This window comes from Denticeps clupeoides, chromosome 18 (assembly GCF_900700375.1).
Source record: "Denticeps clupeoides chromosome 18, fDenClu1.1, whole genome shotgun sequence".
NCBI classification, from domain to species: Eukaryota; Metazoa; Chordata; class Actinopteri; order Clupeiformes; family Denticipitidae; genus Denticeps; species Denticeps clupeoides.
Window position 1 is genome coordinate 18,848,719 of NC_041724.1, and position 21,814 is coordinate 18,870,532.

General features: G+C 43.4%; 2 protein-coding genes across 6 annotated transcripts; one reads left to right on the forward strand and one right to left on the reverse strand.

The window, feature by feature from the left end:
• The first annotated feature begins 749 nt into the window (after nucleotides 1–749).
• LOC114768374 (probable serine/threonine-protein kinase kinX) lies at nucleotides 750–17,512 on the forward strand. Of its 5 annotated transcripts, none has more exons than XM_028960612.1 (13): nucleotides 750–990; nucleotides 4,234–4,357; nucleotides 8,709–8,782; nucleotides 9,625–9,793; nucleotides 10,027–10,132; nucleotides 10,651–10,785; nucleotides 12,527–12,664; nucleotides 12,858–12,948; nucleotides 13,036–13,367; nucleotides 13,607–15,008; nucleotides 16,655–16,785; nucleotides 16,949–17,036; nucleotides 17,117–17,512. In XM_028960612.1, exons 2-13 carry the CDS (start codon nucleotides 4,323–4,325, stop codon nucleotides 17,221–17,223), a joined length of 2,808 nt encoding a protein of 935 aa, XP_028816445.1. In that variant the 5' UTR covers nucleotides 750–990; nucleotides 4,234–4,322; the 3' UTR covers nucleotides 17,224–17,512. The 5 variants fall into 5 exon arrangements, with proteins under 5 accessions (XP_028816445.1, XP_028816446.1, XP_028816447.1 ...); XM_028960613.1 differs by having other exon boundaries at nucleotides 16,667–16,785; XM_028960614.1 differs by lacking the exon at nucleotides 4,234–4,357.
• A 183-nt stretch (nucleotides 17,513–17,695) lies between these two features.
• Nucleotides 17,696–21,446, reverse strand: commd5 (COMM domain containing 5). The gene is made up of 7 exons (XM_028960369.1): nucleotides 21,167–21,446; nucleotides 19,864–20,024; nucleotides 19,759–19,787; nucleotides 19,623–19,673; nucleotides 18,444–18,539; nucleotides 17,988–18,063; nucleotides 17,696–17,889 (listed from the first exon to the last, which is right to left on the reverse strand). The coding sequence occupies exons 1-7, from the start codon at nucleotides 21,309–21,311 to the stop codon at nucleotides 17,788–17,790; spliced, it is 660 nt and encodes a 219-aa protein (XP_028816202.1). The 5' UTR covers nucleotides 21,312–21,446; the 3' UTR covers nucleotides 17,696–17,787.
• Nucleotides 21,447–21,814: the final 368 nt, after the last annotated feature.

Sequence of the window (21,814 nt, forward strand, 5' to 3'; positions counted from 1 at the left end):
TTGTGTATGTGTACTATCTTGTCCCTGGTGTCCTTAGATAGCTCTCTGGTCTTGTCCACGGTGGAGGTTGGAGTCTGACTGTTTGAAGGTGTGGACAGGCGTCTTTTATACAGATAACAAGTTCAAAAAGGCGGCATTCGTAGAGAGTGAAGGATAGAAGGGCTTGTTACAGAAGTAACAGGTCTGTGAGGACCAGAATTCTTACTTGGTTGTAGATGCTAAATATTTCTGCACAATATTCAGATAGATTCTTTAAAAATCATGCAATGTGATTTCCTGAATTTTTTGTGCCTATGATGAAAATTAATGATCAATCATCTTTTTAAGTAGGACAACTTGCACAATCGGTGGATGCCAAATACAATTTTGCCCCACCAAATATATATACATATATTTCTAGACCATCTCGTTCTATATTGTATATCTGCGCGTTATTGTTGTCCGTAACCTCAGGTGCTCTGTTGTCTACACTGTGTATATTGGCTAGATTTTACAGGTAACGTTGTCTGCGAGTCGCCGTGTTTATCGGGAGAGTGAGTGCGCACTGCATCATGGGATCTGTAGTCCGTGTCTTATCAGCGCTTCATGTCGCCGGCCCACGACAGTAGATCTCTATAAGGTGATCTTGCAGGATGTGGCCGCGAGTTCTCTGTATTATATGTGTGCGTGTGTGGAATTTTGTACCCAGTAGAAAATGAAATATCCGCAGATATGGATTATTATGTGCGGGATAAGTTCCCTGTGCTGGTGGCGCAGCAGGTGGCGCCCGGACGAGGCCCGTGTGACTGGAGAACTTTATTCAGCTCGGTTGTCCGCCACTATAAACCTTCTCCCGGCTCTGTGTTGTCCCCAAGCCTCGCTCCATACAAACAGGCCGAAATGAGCGGCCGTGAAGGAGGCAGAAAGCCGTGTTTTACACCAGACGATTCCCTACAAACGTGCGGTTAAAACCGAGGTTTAAAAGGCTCCTTCCATCAATACATACTGTCGGTGAGTAGACCTTTTCAGCTCGGACCTGCAGCTGACGTTCTGTTTCGTGGCTCAGTCTCTGCGAATTTGGCCAAAATACGTAATAAATGTTGCTGTTGTTTCATGAGACGCGTGATATTTCACAGGATTCATTTCTCGGTGATCTTGGTCATCTTTTAAATGAAAAGGACGAATCACACTGCTGTCAAGCCAAATAACAGCATTTTTACATCTTTCATTTACACGTTTACCTCCTGCTTGGTGTTGGCATGGAATTGAAAGGTGTCCTGTGGTCCATGATGATATTTGTAAGAATAATTATCAGGGATATGACAGGACATGTACCGTCGATAGATCTCCTTCCATCCATGTTTTAAAAGAACTTTTATGAAAGCATATGTGTGTGTGGTTTCTGTTTTGGTGCCTATTTTTCCTCCAAGCAATGGTATTTGTGGTTTTCTTTATGAACTATAACTTTGATCTGTTTCATCTGCATCATAACTGTAACACATGAAACTGCACGAGACGCTGCTGGATCTGTAAATCCTGGACGGACTACAGCGTGACAGATTCTGTTCTTTATTCCACAATGATTACAGATGCAATCGTTGCATATTCATTCTCAGCCGGTTCAGTGGTTCAGTAACAGTGGACAAGTAGTTTTTTACATTTACAGCATTTATCAGACGCGACTTACAATCAGTATTTACAGGGACAGTCCCCCCTGGAGAAACTTAGTGTTAAGTGTCTTGCTCAGGGACACAATGGTAGTAGGTGGGATTTGAACCTGGGTTTTCTGGTTCATAGACGAGTGTGTCACCCACTAGGCTACTACCTAGTATTTTACAGTATTAAACTTACAGTATTAAAAAAAGCATATTTTAACCCAAATTAGCTATGTTCACGAGCGTGTTTGGTAGGGATTTGATTTATTGCTAAATATATTGATAAAAAGGTTTTCATCTGCAGATAATGCATGGTGTTTGCCTGCAGCATTACTGTAAGGAACTGTGGGAGGGCTTTAAAAGGAGGGGATCTGTGGATGTTTTTGGAGGAAATGCTTCTGTAATTTAATCCTGTGAACCTGAACATTTTCACAGATGATTTTAGTCGAGTACAGGAAACAACCAGATTTGCATGAACAGACGTGTGTTTTTGCCTCTTTGCACGAACGTCTTGTGATTTGAGTTGGTTACAGTTCTGCAGACATGGCCTTAATTACAGCGCCGTACTGCAGATGAATTCCAGATGTGGCCAGGAATTTGGAGCACAAGGAAGAGAAGGTCCAGGGCTCTGCAGGGTTTGCCAGAGAAACGTCCAGAAACTGACACTGCAAAATCCCTGTCTTCTAACTTATTATTGATGTGCAGTGAGAACGTGCAAGTTAATTCTAGTAGTGTACAGTACCGACCATCTTTTTCATTGCACGTTGGCTCTTATGGAGCAGTTTGCGGCACATTTATCATCTCAAACTACGAATGCTGCCAGGGTCAGAGTTCACCTGGGCTTTTCTGGGTTGGGTAGGACAGGAAATACCAGCCATTTTCCAGGTATAGCAAAGCTAACCCACACCTCCCCAAATACCTCAAAAGTAGGGATGCGGCGATCGATTGGCGTGGGATTATGAGGCATCCGTTAGGACGCGAGTCAACTAAAATTCGTGAGAAAGGGCAAGCGGCTCCTTCCGTAAAAATGAATCACTATGAAACATGAGCAAGAGACCCAGTTTCAGTTCGAGACAGGGATTGAGTTAGTCCGCTAAAGATATTTAGATCATGTTACATGAAATATCCCACATCATGTCTAAATTGCTTAAAATATCATTTATGTGACTGTATTGAATAATCATCAGGTCATGTGATTGGGACCGTTCACGGATCGTCCAGGACCCGATCTGGGACCGTTTGTTCTCGTACGTGTATAACGATTGGTGAAGACTGTTTAGTCATACATACACACTGCTGATGGGGCCTGGAGTCCATTTCTTTTTAGCAAGAGAGCGCGGCTGTTTACATACCAGCCAGTTGTAATGTTAACACAGCCCGCTCGCTGCCATCAGACGCCATCAGCACGTTCCTGCAGCCTCGCCTTTTTAATAGAAACTTAGCAACAACAAGCTTATTTCAAACCAATAATATATTCATGAGTTATAGAAGTAAAAAAAAAAGAAAATAATGCCATTTAATCAGCTTATATCTGTAGCCAATATGGGATAACCCTAAACGACCAAGACCATCCGAAATTTACAGAATGAGCCTATCAGTGACCGCCGCATCTCTTCTACTTGGAAAATAAAAGAATGTCTCTGGCCTGAGAGGAGGGAGTTGAAAACTTACGATCTAATATCATGAGCGTTCTGGCGAGTAAGGAGGCAAAGGCATCCATCTTGCTTGGATGTGGAAATAAAATGAGGAAAAGACACCAAACAGTCTACAAAAGGCATTATGTTCTTTTTTTTTTTTTTCTTTGTCTCTCACCACTTTTAATTAGGTGACAAATATATCTGACCAATAATTAAAGAAAAATGGACTAAACCAGAACATAATCCTTCACATGCCTGGAAACATTAATTTATAGCTACCGAGCTTTAGTATCATGTGCCGTTTTAAAACACAGATAGAGGACTTGTACACACACACGCACACACACACACACAGATCTCTGACCTCTGATCCTCTGAAGCCTCCTGTGCTCTCAAATGGCCTTAATAGTCTCCAACCAATCAGGTCATGTGATTGTAAATTTACAATATTGGCCATCCAGCACATGCTGGGCTCAAAACTACGAACCTGCAAACATCTAAAGAAGAACTTGCACGGGAAGACAAACTGTGCCTTTAATTTGGGAAAAGGATGCAGAACCGTTATCTCTGCACTGCTGCTGGTGGTTAAAGGCAGAGGACACATTTCACCGCGTGCTGAGCTGCATGGGTTAATAGTGATCCATCCGGGAATTTCACTCGGCTTTTGTCCCTACTGCACCTATTATTATTGTTTTTTTTTTACATTTTGTTCAGTTTTCAGTTTTTATTTGTTTTTTTTGTTTTTTTACAATTTACACAAACGTGTGCACATTAGAGCAGTGCCAGCGGTTTATCTTGTGTATTAATGTGGTAGTTTTGTTGAATTGTGCCGGGTGCTGCGTCGTCTCCTCGGACGTCCCATCGGTGACTGTGAAGTGCGGGTTGAGGCCAGGATTAGGCCTGGAGAGGGGGAGGATGTAGTGAACTCTGGTAACTTCAGCCGTGTCATTATCCAACCACAGGCGGCTCTGGCCATCCTGCCCCCCCCCCCCGCCGCCGCCGCCGGCAGATACTCGCGAGGATTTACACACTGCTGCCTGCTGCTGGAACCATGGCTGGACTTTCTGGCTGCTTGAGGGTGCAGAAGTAAGTGGAACTCAGAATTTGGTCCCTCGCGTGTCTGCTTTGGTTGAAGTGGCGGAGCCGTGTTATCTTGCGCGAGCAGCCTGGTACTCGTGTAACGGACTTCGCGGATAAAGCGGGCGTGTGCTTGTTTGTCTTGTGTTTTCATGAAAATGGATTAAACGGTGCTCTGTGCTGCTGAGTGTGAATTGGTCTTATGACTGTCCACGGGAGGACAATAACAGCCTGTTTCCTCCTGGAAGACCTGTAGCTGCCATATTAAACAGCAGGACATTACAAGGGTCATTATGTGTTGAGTGAGGACTCTGTAGCACCAGAGGTCAGGTCATGATGTGCTGTCCCCCCTGTGCCTGTGTCCCTCCTGCAGGACGTCTGTGTGGGTTCTCACAGGCGGCGGTTAATGGGCTTTTCTGTCGGCTGAACTAATCTGCTTCCAGATGGAACTGTTGTCTTGGCCTGGCCTGAAGCTCTTTCTCAGAGAGCACTGGTGCTGCTGCTTTTACATTTTAACCATAAAAGTACAATAAATGAAAAAGAGTGCATTGAGAAATGTGTAGCATAAGACCTTTATATGCTGCCATACTGTTAATCTAATGTCATTCAGCTTTGCTGGTTAAGAAGTTTAAATAAAATTGCATGCTTTATTTATACATAATGGAAAAGGTTCAACTTTTCACTCAAACTAGTAAATGAAGTAAAGGTACTGTAGGTAGAAATGTCAGTGCTCTTGATAAGGCTCCGACCCCACCCCCCCGTTGTGTACTGTTTGTGCATATTGGCACCAAAGCAGAAGAACAATCAGACGCAGGGCACAGAGGTTAACTTGGTTTTATTAAAACTAACTCCTGTAAACTGAGTCAGAAGTCAGAAACTACGCAATAAAATGATTGTATTTGTCTTTCTATTTTTATAGCTTGGCCAGGTTCGGGAACACGTGGGGACTAAGTACCCAACATATATGCTTCAAATTGATAATGTTGTTTCTCAGCAGCGTATTGAAATAAGATTTTCATTTTTTGGTATGGAATTGTAATTTTCAGTGCTGTTTTGTGAAACAAAGTAACTAAAAACATTTTCTACTTTTCCTATCATTTTGCTTGCATTTACTGCCCTGAAACTACATCTAAATAAGGGGAAATTGCATTTATTGGCCAAGTGCACAGATGGGGTTCTATAACCCTGTTAGAGTATTAGAAATTCTAGAATAAATATTTTAATGTCTGCATGAATGAATGAAGCTGTATTTGAGTGGGTCTTTATCTGGTTTCATTGTATGAGTTGTTAAAGTTGTTCCAAACACTGAGTAAGTGACTGCTTTTAATGTGCAGTGAGAATGTGGATTGGATGGTTTCCCTCTGCGCCCTCATGCCACGGTGGTGAGGCAGGAGACCTGTTTGGCCTTTGGAGTTCGGACAGATCTGGTAGCTGCATATTTCTGCTTGAAATTGCATAGGTCAGGTTAACCCAACTTCACCATCATGCATTTAGTCGAACCCAGTTTCCCATGTGAAACTCGGCTTTGTTCTGACCCTGTTGTGCTGTATGTAATTTGCGCCATGAGAACATTCCTACTAGCAGAACGTGGCTACCAGGTTAACAGAGTAGTGCAACACACTCGCTTCTAAGGACCCTGCCCGCTCTGACTAAGCGTCTCTGACTGCCACCTGCATTCCCACCTCGTCCTGCTCTCATTATAAAGACTTCCTGTCTCCTGCGTTACTCCAGTGCGCTCCCTGCAAACACACTGACCTACATCACAACTATTCCCGCCCTGAAGAGTTTATGGACTTCCTTGCGGTGCATTTTTTCCACGCTCTCCGCATTGTGCATTTATGTATTGCCAACATTCGTTCTTCACATAGGAAAATACAGAAGGCTGTTTGATTATGATTGATTCCAGTTTGATTATGCACCAGAACCACGTCACGCAAAATAGATAGTGAAATATATAGTAACATTTGCATTTATTGTATTTAGCAGACACCATTATCCAGAGCCACTTACAATCAGTAGTTACAGTTGGGGACACAATGGTAGTAAGTGGGGTTTGAACCTGTGACTTGTGGACTTACCCACTAGGCTACTAACAAATTAACAAATGGGTATATTTAACACCCATTTGAATACCATTCATGCAGGAATACCATAAAAACAATTCTAATCCCATTCTAACCAGTACTACGTTTGTCCCTTTTCACGAGTATTACGGCCAATCCCAGTGAACAAACCACGTTGCTCTAAAAAGAATCTGCCAATTCTCCCCTGTCATGAAAATGTGACTGTGAGATGATTTAAGAAATGGCGATAGTATTATTACTGTAAAAGTAAAAGGTGTAAAGAGTGCTTTGGTCATTCTGCTTCACTCTTCAGAGAGTAGCAGCTCAGATGGTCGGATCTGGAATTTGTCCCCTTATGATGTCATAAGAGGAAAGGTTACCTCCTGTTTCTCGTGCTATGTCCACTGCATTGCAGTTGGCATAGGATGTAAAAATGTCAGGAGAGACTACCAGTGGATTAATAGACACGACCTTCTGTCAGCGGCAAACGTTGTTGGTGAACGGTGTTGGTGACGTAATTTCCACGAATGCCTGCTCACTTCTATAGGCCGCTCTCCTTGCCCCGCCTCTCTCCTCATTGTGATTTAAAACTACAGACACCAAAACGGCGCATCCTGGGAAATCTCATTGTGGGACTGGCTCAAAGTGGCTGTAATTCTGCACCAAGCCTTCAGATACAGCATCAGGGGACATTTAATGTACCTCTGGCAGTGTGTGAGGTGGACCTGAATTACTATAATTAATTGGCTGGAAGCTCTTCATGTGACTGCACCAGTGAGGATGATGGGATGCTGATGGCAGGTTACTGATGTTGACTCTCAATCTTTTACCCTGTTCTTCTCCTGAAAAAGTTAAAAGTTGAAATGAAACGCCTGACAGTGTGCTGCTATGAGGATGACAGAAATTCAAGACCAGTCCTTCAGTCCCACCCGTGCCCAGAGATGAACTTAGAGTGACTGGCAGGCAGGAGCCATAAAGAAACGCAATATTATTCATAGGATATAATAATTATATAATATTATGAAGTTTCATGCCATGATTGACTAATTCAAGCTGTAATGTTTTGTTATTAATAGTAAATCCAATGCTGGTTTTTAGTCTTTTAGTAAAATGATATTCAATATTTAATCATGCTACTCTGATGAATAATCAAATTCGGGCCGCTCACTGTTATATTACTGACAGTAATATAGGAATTCTATTAATATAGAAACAGATAATGTAAGCAAAAAATAAACATTTTCAATCACTTATCTTAATATTCAAAATTGGCCATATTTAAAAATATACTAGTCAAATTAAGAAATCTGATCTTTATTGAATTTCCTGAATATCAGATTTTCTCCCTGCCTGTCCTGGGTCAGAGATCTGTTTAAAGGGTTTTATTAAAGAGTTATCTTCAAATACATCTCTTTCCCGGTCCTTTGATGCGATTTTGTTCTCTGTTGCTGGTCATGGTACTTAATAGTGATTCTGGTTGTAGATAATAGTGGTGAAACACTGGTTCACCCTCTCAGAAATCTGTGAAAATCTCAAAATGACCAAAGATGACCTTCCCTCCCAGGAAGGTCCGACTGCTTTTTACAACGTGCCTCGTATTGGAATAACAGCTCAAGACCCCTAGTGAGCAAAAGAGGTAGAAACCTTGAGAAGAAGCCATCACCCTGGGATGTTCAGTAAGATACATCCAGGAGATGATGGCATATAGAGGTTATTGCAGTCCAGTTATGTATTACGATGTTGTATATTATAGTTCCAGCAGATGACTGTAAGGGCCAAACAGGGAAATCACCCACACACGGCTCCCCGGGCGCCTGTCATGCCCACTGCTCACCATGGGTGATGGTTAAATATAGAGGACACATTTCACTATGTCACCATGTGCTTCACAATGACTGGAGGTTTTGTCATGACATTACTAAATCATGCTGATTAGTGATGCAGCGTCATCTGAGGGCTTGAAGTTCTTCAGCCTCGTCCCTCACACACAGAGATATCTCCAGCTTCTCTGAATCTTCTGATGATGTTATGCTCTGTAGATTATTTGTGGGGCCTTTCACAGATTGGAGAGCCCCGTGCCAACTTTTTTTTAAATCAGCTCCTTGACTGGATAAAGGTGAACAAATTCCCAGTTGAACATGTTGTCTAGGTTCTGTTTTGAATGAAGTATCGTCTCTTTTATTGATCTTAATAAATTTTTCTGCTGTGAACTTTACACTAATACCCGACATCAGCTGAAGCCTGCATGAGTGTCGTGAGAGTTATAAACCGCTAATAATACTGAGTGTGTGTTTTAGTCAACACTGCAGTGGAATGGCGACAGGACCTCCTGACGCGGTGGTGGACCAGGAGCCCGTGGAGGAGAACCCAGGTACGTGGCGTATCTCTGCCCCCATCCTCAGAGCTTAGCCAGTCTAGCCGTGGATCTATGCTCATATTTACAAGTCTGATCTAAAGATGTAATCTTAAGTGACAGCTAAACATCCCTGAATCTGCTGTTTAAGGAAATAGTAATATTTGACACAATAACTGGAAAAAAAAAAAACTTCGTACAAATTCTTTGGATATGCAGATTATTTCTGCTGATTGATTATTTACTTATCTATGTATTTTATCTATTTTTAGATATATGATAATAATGCAAAATGACTGATGCAAGCTCAGTCATATATATATATATACACACGTGGTTGACTGCACCAGATTGCAAGATGAAATATTATAACCTTTTCAACATGTCTCGTCTCATCCATACGCCATTCCTGCAACCCATGATAGGAAAACGGCTGCATAGATGGAATAAATGCACGTTTGTTAAAAGGAATTCCCGCTCCGTGAGAGGCGGACCGATGGAAATATCTTCTCTCTGAGTTGTTTGTTTCCTGAGACGTGACACAGCTGGGTCACATGTGACTTTCCCAAGACCGAGGCAGGATGTTGAAAAGCTCAAGTGATGAACTTATTGTTTATGTTTGTTTGACAGAGGTCAGAGTTCACAGTCCTCCTCCTTCCTGACGCTTTTTTTAGTCTTCTGTTGTGGAACTGAGCCGTAGTTGTCCTGTGTTCTTTTTTGTGTTACACTTTAATCAGACTATTGTAGCGCAACTAAAAATGCATTTTGTCTAGGACGAGGCTTAATTCATGAATGGGAGACCGACCCTCTCAGTTATTCTGCAAAAAATGAATCTGTTTTGTTTGACCCTGATTCTTTAGGGAAAAAGAAGTCCAAATTCCAGGCATTTAAGAGCTTTTTTGTAAAGAAGAAGAGGAAGGAATCAGGATCCGGAGCAGGAGACACCTCGCTGAAGTCCAGTCAGTCCAGTGATCATGTCAGTGGTCCAGACACCACACTTGTCCATGCAGACAAGGACAGTCAGTCAGGGTATGAAGACATTTGATGCTATAAAAATAAAAATTTTCTGTTCACATACAACAAAAAAAGCAGTTCTAGTGAGCAAAAAGGGACAATGACAATAAAAGACTTTTTTTTTTTTTTTTTTTAATACCTGTATCAGCCCAGAATCGCTCACTTATTCCAGTGCATGACTTGTTCATCGTGGGAGATTGTGTGGATTCTACATTCTGAATTGCTCTATACTGTGCTCTTGTGCAAAGGTCAAAGATCAACTTGGCACTTAAAGCCCTGTCGCATGACAGCGTCTTTGTTTCGGATTCACCCTCATCTCAGGACATTGTCCATGACAAAGTGAAGTCTCTACAGGTATGCTCATCATATCCAGTGTGAACTCCAAATCAGAATCGGTTTTATTGCCAGGTATGTTTACACATACGAGGAATTTGTTTCAGTGACAGTGCAACAAAAAGACAAGACAAGACAAGACACAGGTAGTAAAAGCAGTTATGTACAGATATGCAAAATATACAAAAGAGTGTGCAGAGTAGCAAAAACTCAATATATAATATTCTTGGAGCCTTCTGTGCAGCAGGAATAATGTGCTTTAATCTGCATTAGCACCTGTACCAGATGCACAGATGGGCTTCAGATGGGCCTGAAGTACACTGGCTGCATAGGGAACTGCATAAGTTCATAGGCCGTTCTACAGCACAGGAAAATGAAGGCTTTGCTTTCAGAGATCAGAATCGTGAATATGCTGATGACCTTCATGACCTTCATTATTAAATCCAACTGTTTGCAGTGGAAAGAGTATTGATAAGCTTACATAAATGAAAATTATATTGGTGATGACATCTCTCGTCTCTTTCCCCCGTCCCCCTCAGTTGCAGCTGAAGCAGTCTATTACACATGGATCACGTCTGCCGAGGACCGATGATGACACCGGGACTCTGTCTGAGGACGATGGCCTGCCCTGCAGCCCTATGGAGTTCCCAGTACTGGGTGGCTCCGCCCACCAGGTCATGGCTCAGTCCTAGCCAACCACACACAAAACAGTCAACCAGAGACCATCACATACAGCCAGCGGGCATGTCCCCTCAACTCCAGAGTCAGTTTGGAGGGACAGTGACGCGGCAGGAAGCTGGAACTGGATCGCTATGATAATCCTCCATTCACTTGTACACATTAAACATTTGGATAAACCACTAAATTAAAACCACCTGCCCAATATTGTGTAGGTTGTTCATTTCGTCTCACAAAATAAGACATAAGACTGTATCTTCTGAGGTATCTGGATCCACAGTTAATCCTCACACTAGATCATCTAAAGCACTGAATGCTGGCATGTCCTCGCAGTGAAGACCAACACGGCTGTTCATTCAATGTTACCGTGAAGGGACATTTTACTGATGTCCACTTATCAATGGCCATAGATGCACATTTAGTATATTATTTTAAACATGAGTGATATTAATATCTTCACATTATTAAGTAATCATCTTTATTTATGCCATAGTGAAAATCTTGTGCTCGACGTTTGTAACGGACTCACTTTGTGATTGGTGCAAAAGGTATAGACATGTCTTCAACGTAGTGAGACCAACGGGACCAAAATGACCGTTCATTTTTTTTAAGCTTCCTTTTCCCCTCCCACATCCAAAACAGGGGTGAAGTGTCTCTTTACTGTATGTGCCGTTTCTCTCTAGTTTCTGTAAGTTGAATAAAAATATGCATTTATGACCTTGCAAGGTTTTAAGGCCATGAACTGCCATAAATTCCTTACCTTATACTTTATACTATACTACCAGCGGAGGCAGGGTTGCCTAGGTAACAGGATTAACATTTGGCCAGATATACTCTCCGCTGTCTGCATTTAACAGCTGCTTCCACATTTGGACGAGAGGCTTTTATCTTCATCCTGGAACGTGAAGCCACAATGCCACAACTTAAGAGTGTGTATGTGTGGATATTTGATCGTGTGTGAGATCTGTTTCACCTGGAGAACAACTTGAATTCCTCCCACAAGGCATTCAGCAGGGATCTGTAAATGCTCTGTTGGGATTTTGGTCTTTGGTAACTCGTGGATCTTCACATCATAACTAGTTGGATGTCATATCGACTTTGACCCATTTTTTTTGGTCCGTATGCCAGCACCTCGGTGAGGTCTTCTCCTCTACTGAGGGACTGATTTAGTGTTGGTTTGCCTGGAGCCAGACTGTCTCCCACAAAGTGGTCGCTTTTAGACTCGGCATGTTTCTCCTCTCTCTGCCAGACCAGAGCTTTTTACGTCAGCCTCAGCGTTTCTACATCCGTACGCTAGAAAAGTGTTCCTTCGCTGTGGGCTGCTGTGAGACTCGCATCATCTTGTCTGATCATTTGGTTACGGATCCCAGTTTAGTTCAGGCCACCGTGCCACCAATATTTCATCGTTTAAATGGACACTTAGTATTTTGAGTTTGTGGACTTTGTCATATAAGGAAAATTTATTTTAAATTATTAGAGGTAGTTAGGTCGTCTGTATTGTGTATTTTAGTGAGAGTTGATGACTGACAGGTCAAGAAGACCCTTTTCCACCTGGTCTTGTAGGAAGTACCCAGGTCACTGGGGCAAGATTTGCTCTCTAAAAGCTGTTTTTGTGCATTAATTGTCAGTCAATTTGTCTTGGAATGCCATTCGACATCAACCAGTCATGCGGGGCTGTAATTTGCGAGTTGGATGTGTGTTTGAATGGGAAAATAAAGAGAATTTGTTCCTGTGCAGATGTGTGAAGCGGTGTACCCCGAGATCCCAGTGGACTTCAGCCAGCCTGCAAGCGCATCAGCCTGCTTGGACAGCTCCATGGCCCGGCACCGCATTAACATCAAGAACAAGGCCTGCACCAAAAGGAGGCCTGCCACTGTGAGAGCCAGACTTAATATAGCAGATTAGCGATTTTGCTTCATAGTTATTCATGGATAGATTGGTTGTGCTATTATTTGTACAAATCGTTTAGTATGACATACAGTGCTGATTGTTCTTAGATGAGAACTTGTGAAAATTGTTACCAGATTGAGGAACTGTGGGGATGTGATTCCATCAATTGTCCCAACAGAGGGAGAAATGGAGCCGAGATGGAGAGAATACCCAGACTGAGGTGGAGAGAGAGGAGGAGGGAGAGAAGGTGCGACTGGAGGAGAAGGGGGGTAGGTGATTCACGTTTTATTTTTAATGCAACAAATTGCATGTCATTTCAACTGATTATTAATATGTTTGCACTGCATAAATACTAGATGAGAGCGCAGAAGACCTCATACAGATTCCAGACCAGGATTCCAGGCCAGAATTTCCTGCTCAGCCTCAGATTGCTGAAGGTCAAGCTACATCCTTGTCCTCCTACAGTTCAGATGGAGAAGAATATGTGCAACAGGCTAAAATCTTGCCATCCCGCCTGTCTGACTCCTGTGAGGCTTCGACTCTTCTGACGATCCCTGCAGGGAATGTTCTCCTTGAGCAGAGCAGCAAGACCTGCCTTGAAGAGACTGGGTCTTTGCTGCAGGAAGTTCTGAGTTCCCTGACCTCTGGCCTGGTCCTGAGACCTGAAGGTGTGCTTCTGGAAATGGAGGTGTGTTGGTACTGGATACTGCAAGTTGGGACTGAATTGAAGGACCAGTTTATTATTGAAGTGGTTCTTATCGAGATGTACTCTATATACAGTGTATATAAGGGATAAAAGAACTGTGTGTGTGTGTATGGAAGTTATGAAAATAATAATGGAAATGGAAAAGAACGTAGTAAGTTAGTAAAAGTGAAGGTCTGGTGTTTTTGCTACTGTTGTGCACTGAGCAGTTGTCTCTAATGCAGGTGGATAATGGAGAGGTGGACCGTGTGGTCGATGAAACTGACGAAGACCAGGCAGAATCTCAGAGGGAGGACGATATGTCTGAGTCCGAAACATGCAGATGTTCTACACCGCTACACCACCCTGAGAAAGAGCCTGTCTGTTGCCATCAAACCCACACTGGTCTGGAAAAGGAGGAGCAGCTGACCTATGACCTGAGAACTGATCAGATGGAAGAAGATGAGAAGGAGGATGAGAGGACAAATGCTGAAATGGAAGAAAATGGTAGATTTATGGAAGAAGACAATGGAGAAAGGAAAGTGGAAGGGGAACCTGGGGAGGATGAAGATGAAGATTTTTTATTCACATTTGTCTCACATGTGCCTGATATTCAGGAGTCAGTTGACCAGGAAATACAGCCAAAATGTGTTGAACAACTTAAAAAGGAGCAGGAGAGCTCAATCCGTATGGGAGAGGAGATGTTTGGTGTAGAAATGGAGATGCAAGAGCCAAATGATGTTGAAACCAAAGATACTGATGACTGCATAGACCAACAAAGTCTGCCTTATTTCTCGAACCTGCATGTAACTGAAGAGCCCACTTCCTGGCAGAAGTCCTCCACTGTGTCCATCCAACAGCTTGATGATCTACGGGGTTCTGAAGAAGATATCACTCAATTCAAAGTCTTCACAATTCACCAAGAACACAGCACTCCACCTCAGGTCCACTTTGGTCCAGAAGAAAACATCTCCCAATTCGATTTAATCAATCTACACAAAGAAAACCTTGAGCACCTTGAAGTAGCTGTTGTGCGGTCTGAGGACCTCCCTGACTCTGATGAAGAACTTATTCAGCCTGATGTTCTCAACACTCCCAGGCTCCTCACTGAACCTGAAGAAGATATTATACAATCCAAGACTGAAAACAGGGCAACAGACAGACAAGACTTTGCATCTCTTGCATGTGCTGAGTCCACAACTGTTGTTCTCCACTCTGACAGCATCCCCACCATCCAGGAGCCTGAAGAACAAGAGACAGGACAAATTCGTTTCACCATAGCCTCTGCCTGGCAAAGAACTGCAAATGGAGGATCCACCAAAGAACCATCATCCAGCGAGAACGTCTCCGTCAGCCCCCCTAAACACACTGTAGAGAAGGCTGAGACCTTAACCCCAGTGAGGCCTGAGTGTCTTTTCAGCCCAGTGCGGACCCTCAGCACACCGATCCTTCTTCCACCTACTGGCAGATCCTCCGCGTCTGAGGAACCCAACCCTGAAAACCTCTTTGGGATTCGTCTGAGAAAGACACCGGTGCGATTTCGGCAGGGCTCTGATACAGACGTACGACCCGATGACCTCCAACATGGCCCTGCTTCAGAATCAGACATCACAAGAAGTGGATTAGTCAAGCCAGACAGAAATCTAGGTACCATGATCGCGGTATTAAGCATACATTACTCATTGGTTCAAATACTCCTTTCAAGAACTTCAAACCTGGCCACTCCCTACACTTATCCACACTTTACAGTCATATGAAAATCTTCATTTGGGGGATTTTTGTATAATATTGGCTGAGCGTTCAAAGAGGTAAATCTCTTTTAAAATCGGTCCTTGCCGTGTGGAAACAGAAGTATTTCAACGTTTGGATTAACAGAAAAATTGTGATTTGCCTCAATGTGCAATCATATTTAGCAATCACATAAGTCAGGAGACTGTGACGGCCATTCCAGAACATTCTATTTCTTCCTCTGCATGAATGACTTTGATGGTCATTGTCTTGTTGGAATATTAAAACCCTGCATTCAAATCAGTGAAATGACAAGGGTGCCCACATTTTTGCACAGCCGCTCCACATTTGGTTTCATTTTATACAGCTAAATACTTCATCACTAAAAAGCTTTGTTCAGAAAACTCCCCAGATGTTCCGTGTTTTTTTTTATTTTATGAATATAGAGTAATTATTATGCAGCCCGAGAGGGGTTCCAAAGCATTTTCATATGACTGTAAAAATACATTTTAAACTGAAAATTTGGCTGTTCTCTAATCCTGTTGTTTGATGGTAAACATATTTGACCTGAATGAAATACTTTGTGCTTATGATCATTTTAATGGTCACCAGACTTGATATAAATACAGCACAGGCCAAAAGTTTGGACACCTTCTCAATCAATGTGTTTTCTTTATTTTCATGAACATTTACGTTGGTAGAATTAACGCAACAACTCTGAATGAACACATGTGGAGTTCTGTACTTAACAAAAAAAGGTGAAATAAGTGAAAACATGTTTTATATTCTAGTTTCTTTGCTCTGATTACTGCTTTGCACACTCTTGGCGTTCTCTCGATGAGCTTCAAGAGGTCGTCACCTGAAATGCTTCTCCAACAGTCTTGAAGGAGTTCCCAGAGGTGTTTAGCACTTGTTGGGGTCCAGCTCACCCCAAACCATCTGGATTTGGTTCAGGTCCGGTGACTGTGGAGGTCAGGTCTCCACTTTTTGTTAAGTACAGAACTCCACATGTGTTCATTCATAGTTTTGATGCCTTCAGTGAGCATCTACCAACGTAAATGGTCATGAAAGTAAAGAAAACACATTGAATGAGAAGGTGTCCAAACTTTTGGCCAGTACTGTAGTTGTGTCAGGAGTGACATTACAGTCTATTTACATAAAATGAGTTGATTATGCAATAGCCATAATAAAGCACAGAACCTTTACTTTTGAAGGCAAATTATTTTACTGAAGTGTAAGTTTCTAATGAGGACTTTGGTATCTTGGGAACTTGGGGGATCCACTGTGAGTGTGTGCATAAAGAGATTTTTTTTAAAATTTGGTTACCATAGTTTGTTTACTGCTGCTCACTGGTCTATAAAAAGTTCCATAAAAAGTCTCATGACAAGTGGTTTACAAAGAAATCCTTTCAGAATATAACGAATGAGCTGTGGTACAGTAATGAAATTAAGATGTAACCGTCACTAAGTGTCCTTGGGGACAAATTAGTTATTTTAATTTAAATGAATTGAACAGGGAAAAGTCAGCATCTATCAGCGTTGGCTTGAATGAAATGTTGATTTCAGGTTGTGCCACAGGCCAAGCTCCACATCCAAGCCCCGAGAGTGCAGGCTGGATCTCACTGGCCCGGCGGAAGCAGAAGGTTTTTAAAGAGAACTCTCTGGAGGAGCCTCTGCTGGGGAAATCTCTCACTGAGGTTGGCCTGTTCATCCACAATTCCACTTCTTTTTCATTGAACTAATTCTTCTTGCTATATGGATGTGATCTGACACTGCTGGGCACAACTGTACCCGGAATCCTCCCGCTTCTGGCAGAGGTGCGATACTTTACTGCACTGACATTTCCAAACCCTCTTCCAGGACAATGTGCGCAGAACACATTCACTGCCTCTCTTTACAAGCCAAGTCTCCAAGGACCAAACCAGACCGCTGGACTCGCCCGTCAAAGGTACCGTTTACCGCGGCATCTGCACATCTCGCCACCTCGTGAAGAACAGCATGTTGAAGTCTGTCACGTGTCTTCTACAGTGACCTGCTCTGTAGCGGTGGTGCAGCCGCAGGACGAGCCACCCTGGCTGGCCCTGGCCAAGAAGAAGGCCAAGGCCTGGAGCGAGATGGCCCAAATTGTGCAGTGAGCACCAAAGCAGGCTGCCTGCGGTCTTCTAGACTGGACGCATGGCGGCGCTCCCAACATCAGCCTTGTAATGACTAACTCATTAATATTTCGATTTCTAAATTATTTACAGCTAAACAAGATACCACATGCCTGAAATGTAGAATAAATCGGGGGCCACGTGGAAACTTGTATTTATTTATCACATTTTATTTCTTTTTTGCTCTATTTTTGTACTGACTTTAAGTTCATGAATCTTTGTGGCATTTGTATATAAAATGGGAAGTAAAAACAAAATGTCCACAAAACTCGTTACTTTAGTGTCTGTTGAGTATATTAGGACTGGATTTAGTAGACATGAGGAAACGTTCCTTTACTGGGATGGTCGACTGGGTTTAAAATGATACCATGAAGACTGCAGGGTGCAGAGAAGCTCTGCAGCATCATGGATCCCCACCTTCACGTCATGTCATAAATCATAACATCAGACCAGACATTTGATAAAGTTTTAATCACACACACATCTGAAAGTGTCAAAATGGATCCATTCAAAATCTCGTTTTCATGAATTGTCATCAGGAATGCTTCAGTCTTGGATCTTCAGAACACCCCTCTTCTCCAGGTCATTCATCTCCTTCAGAATAAGGGCAACGTTGTAGCGCAGTTCTTGGAATTTTGGCACGCTGACCTACAGAGGAAAGGATGCACTGGTGATGAGCCATTCACCCTAAAACACTGGAAGAGCCCTGCGGTTGAACCCCCCAATAATTGAGCATTAGTCAGTACCTGAAAGTGACTCCGGGTTCCGTCCGACAGTTGTATCTGGGTGAGAATTGATGGCTGAAGAGCGCGGCCTAGACAGCTTTTTCCACAAACACACCAGTTTCATTTTAAAAAAATGGGTTATTCAATGTCAAACCATCAAACTTTCTAATGACACTGACTTGCTCAGCGTCCTCCAGAACACGCCTGGAAGTGGTTTGGAATACTCTCATTGATTATATGGATTAGTTTAAAGACAATCTTTAAGATAAATGATTATTTTACTTTTGTGCTTCTGATCTGTAAAGCACCATGTGAACATTGTCTGGAAAGTTCTGACATTCATTCTACTTACTGGATTTGCCTTAATACAAGATGCACAGAATTGATCCTCAAAACAGTTTTAAAGTTAGTCTCCCGCTCTATACATTGAATGTCCCCATTTCAGCTAAGTTCGAAAGACCCGAATACAACTTGTACCTTGTTGAAATGGCGACGTCCACTCTCCAGGTGAAGTCGTCCATGTGGGGTAACTGGGGACCCTGCTGTGACGCTACGATGTCCAGCGCTTCACGTCTGGAGGAAAGACAAATCTCACCACACCGTCCAATTCAGGCTGAAGGACAAATTTGGGCCACTTTATAGACTGTACGCCAGATACGACATTTACATTTCAGGCATTTGGCAGACTTGCATCGTGAATACAATCAGTTTATTCACTCCGTTTCTTCCATAAATCAAACTATAAGAAACATGTGGGGGGAAAACCCACCACACGTGAGAACAGAGATCAGATCAACAGATCTAGATCTAGAATGTGGTGAACTGTTGCCACTCTGCCGTTCCGTACGTTCAGCCCATCAGCCTCCCGTTTGCTGAAACTTCGCTAGATTGGAAGTTTCTGAACTCGCTTGATAGTTTGCATTTCTTTGGAGCTTTTTTTGGTTGCACTTATTTTGTGAAGATGTTGCCTTGACAGGGCAGAAGCGCCACCTTGTGTTGAAACTATGAAATACAATAAAGCAGAGAACAAATTTTATTTCATTATACATTTAAGGCATTTGGCAGACGCCCTGATCCAGAGCGACTTACAACGTGATTCCATGTCACCATGGATGAAGTGGTCAGTTCTGGTTCACTAGGACACCCAACTATGAATACATCTATTTTATTCACTCTGTTGTAGTTTCTATACAGAAGTCAGACAAGAAGAAGGTTACAAGTTCCTCTAAATCTTCTCTAAAGAGGAAGGTCTTGAGCTGCCGTGTGAAGGTGCTCAGTGACTGAGCTGGAAGTTCATTCCACCACCGAGGGGCCAAGACAGAGAAGAGTCTAGATGAGCGTCTTCCTTTTACCTTCAGAGATGGAGGGACCAGGCGAGCAGTACTGGAGGCTCGGAGTATACGAGGTGCAGTGCGAGGTGTAATAAGGGCTGTGAGGTAGGATGGTGCTACTCAGCATCAGTATTTTGAACCTGATGCGTGCAGCTACTGGGAGCCAGTAGAGGGAACGTAGCAGAGAACAGCGCAGCAGCAGACGGCGCTAAAACGGTGATCTGAGCCTCATGTGCCATCTGCCGAACTCCCACTAGTGTTCAGCCACGTCCTGTATTCATACACACACCATGATCCAGATCCAGCAGCTTCACATTAAACCTACCTGCTGCCAAAAACAACGCTGACAAAATCCGATATATATTCCTCCGATATCCTGTAATAAGAAAAGCAGAAATGAGTTCCTTTAACATCTTTATTCCTTTCAGAAACTCGTCAGACGGGTTGCAGCAATAATTCACCTGAGCTCCCGCAAGTCCTCTCTGAAGCCCTGCGAGAGAGAGCTGCAGAGAGTTAATGATGGAGGGTGGTACTGGAGCTGTGCTTGTAGATGTAGAAGCTCCTACCTCTTGCTTTAAAGTTGAGGGTGGCAGCCGCAGCGCCACCCTCAGCAGCTCGTGCATGCCTGCAACTACGGAGCTCAGTTTCTCCTCCGGCACGTCGCAGCTTTCTGCAATGGTCCCCAATGCATCACAGCAGTCCGTTCCCTCAATCGCGGTGACCACCACTGTCAATCAGAGACAAACCGCCAGACACAGTCAGGCACAGCCATATACAGTCAGACAAAGCCAGACACAGTCAAACAAAGCCACAGGCAGGCACAGTCAGACAAAGCCAGACACAGTCAGACACAGTCAAACAAAGCCACAGGCAAGCACAGTCAGACACAGTCAAACACAGCCAAAGCCAAATACAGTCAGACAAAGCCAGACACAGCCAAACAAAGCCACAGGCAGGCACAGTCAGACAAAGCCAGACACAGTCAGACACAGTCAAACAAAGCCACAGGCAAGCACAGTCAGACACAGTCAAACACAGCCAAAGCCAAATACAGTCAGACAAAGCCAGACACAGCCAAACAAAGCCACAGGCAGGCACAGTCAGACAAAGCCAGACACAGTCAGACACAGTCAAACAAAGCCACAGGCAAGCACAGTCAGACAAAGCCAGACACAGTCAGACACAGTCAAACAAAGCCACAGGCAAGCACAGTCAGACACAGTCAAACACAGCCAAAGCCAAATACAGTCAGACAAAGCCAGACACAGTCAAACAAAGCCACAGGCAGGCACAGTCAGACAAAGCCAGACACAGTCAAACAAAGCCACAGGCAGGCACAGTCAGACAAAGCCAGACACAGTCAGACACAGTCAAACAAAGCCACAGGCAAGCACAGTCAGACACAGTCAAACACAGCCAAAGCCAAATACAGTCAGACAAAGCCAGACACAGTCAAACAAAGCCAAAGTCAGACAAAGCAAGGCACAGTCAGGTACAGCCAGACACACTGCTCCCCGGGCACCTTTCATGGCTGCCCACCAAGGGTTATGGTTAAATGCAGAGGACACAGTGACAATCACTTCACTTTCACTTCAGGGCAGCTTTACTGTAGTGGTGCTGATAGTAGATGTAACATTTACATGAGAGGTACAGATATACAGCACAAAAAAAGAAATGGTCAATACTAAAAACTCTAGAAATAAACTCAAATGCTGAAAGTCAACAGCAATTGAAAACCGATCTACAATTTGGATGGACAAAGGGACACGATGTGGGCTTTGAACCTGGGAGTCTGTGCTCCTCCGGGCTGCCACCAGTTTACATGTGACGAGATCTTTTATTTCCTGTAATCCACCGGAAGCGACCCACCTTTGAGGATCTTGCGGAAAAGCTCTTTATCTAAATCCTTCATATATTTCGACATGATCTCGATTGCCGGAGGGATTCTTCCAGCCAAAAAGCTCACATTTCCAGCCGCTGCGCCACCCAGCGGCTTAACGTGAGCGGACGACATTCCGTCTGGATGAATCTGCAAACAGAAGCTCCGTTCAAAGAGTAAAGTTATTTATCTCGCACGGTCCGCCCGAACACGGAGACCGACATTTCCTTCTGCTGATCACGTGGCACGCAACTTCCGGCCACCAAAATAAAAGTCCACAGAGCCTTCAAATCCAAAGTAAAAGTCCCGTCCCGCGCCTCTGAAACGCCACAACTTACCAGTACGCGTTCCACTTGGTGGGCTGACTCCTGAAAGGGCCCAGTCTGCGGCAGCTGATCAAGGACTCGTACAAGCGCTTCAAGCACGATCATATTAAACCGGAGAGCTTCTGCAGTGGTCTCCATCACTGCATCACAGCAGTCCGTTACTCATCGTTACTCATCATGAAGCGTAAGACAGCATCAACTCTTTAGTATCAAATGTCCTGCTACATATTCCACAAGTGGAATTGATGCAAAATACAGCAGTAACAGTTATAAATGCAACAATAATATTAATAATAATCAGCTGTTAATTCA

Coding starts and splice junctions, on each gene's coding strand:
- commd5 (XM_028960369.1), bottom strand. CDS start 21,311: ATGTCGTCCGCTCACGTTAAGCCGCTGGGTGGCGCAGCGGCTGGAAAT. Junction 20,025..21,166: donor TTTCCGCAAGATCCTCAAAG/GTGGGTCGCTTC, acceptor TCTGATTGACAG/TGGTGGTCACCGCGATTGAG. Junction 18,540..19,622: donor AGCGTTGTTTTTGGCAGCAG/GTAGGTTTAATG, acceptor TCTTTCCTCCAG/ACGTGAAGCGCTGGACATCG.
- LOC114768374 (XM_028960612.1), top strand. CDS start 4,323: ATGGCTGGACTTTCTGGCTGCTTGAGGGTGCAGAA. Junction 4,358..8,708: donor GGCTGCTTGAGGGTGCAGAA/GTAAGTGGAACT, acceptor TGTGTGTTTTAG/TCAACACTGCAGTGGAATGG. Junction 17,037..17,116: donor GCTGGACTCGCCCGTCAAAG/GTACCGTTTACC, acceptor TGTCTTCTACAG/TGACCTGCTCTGTAGCGGTG.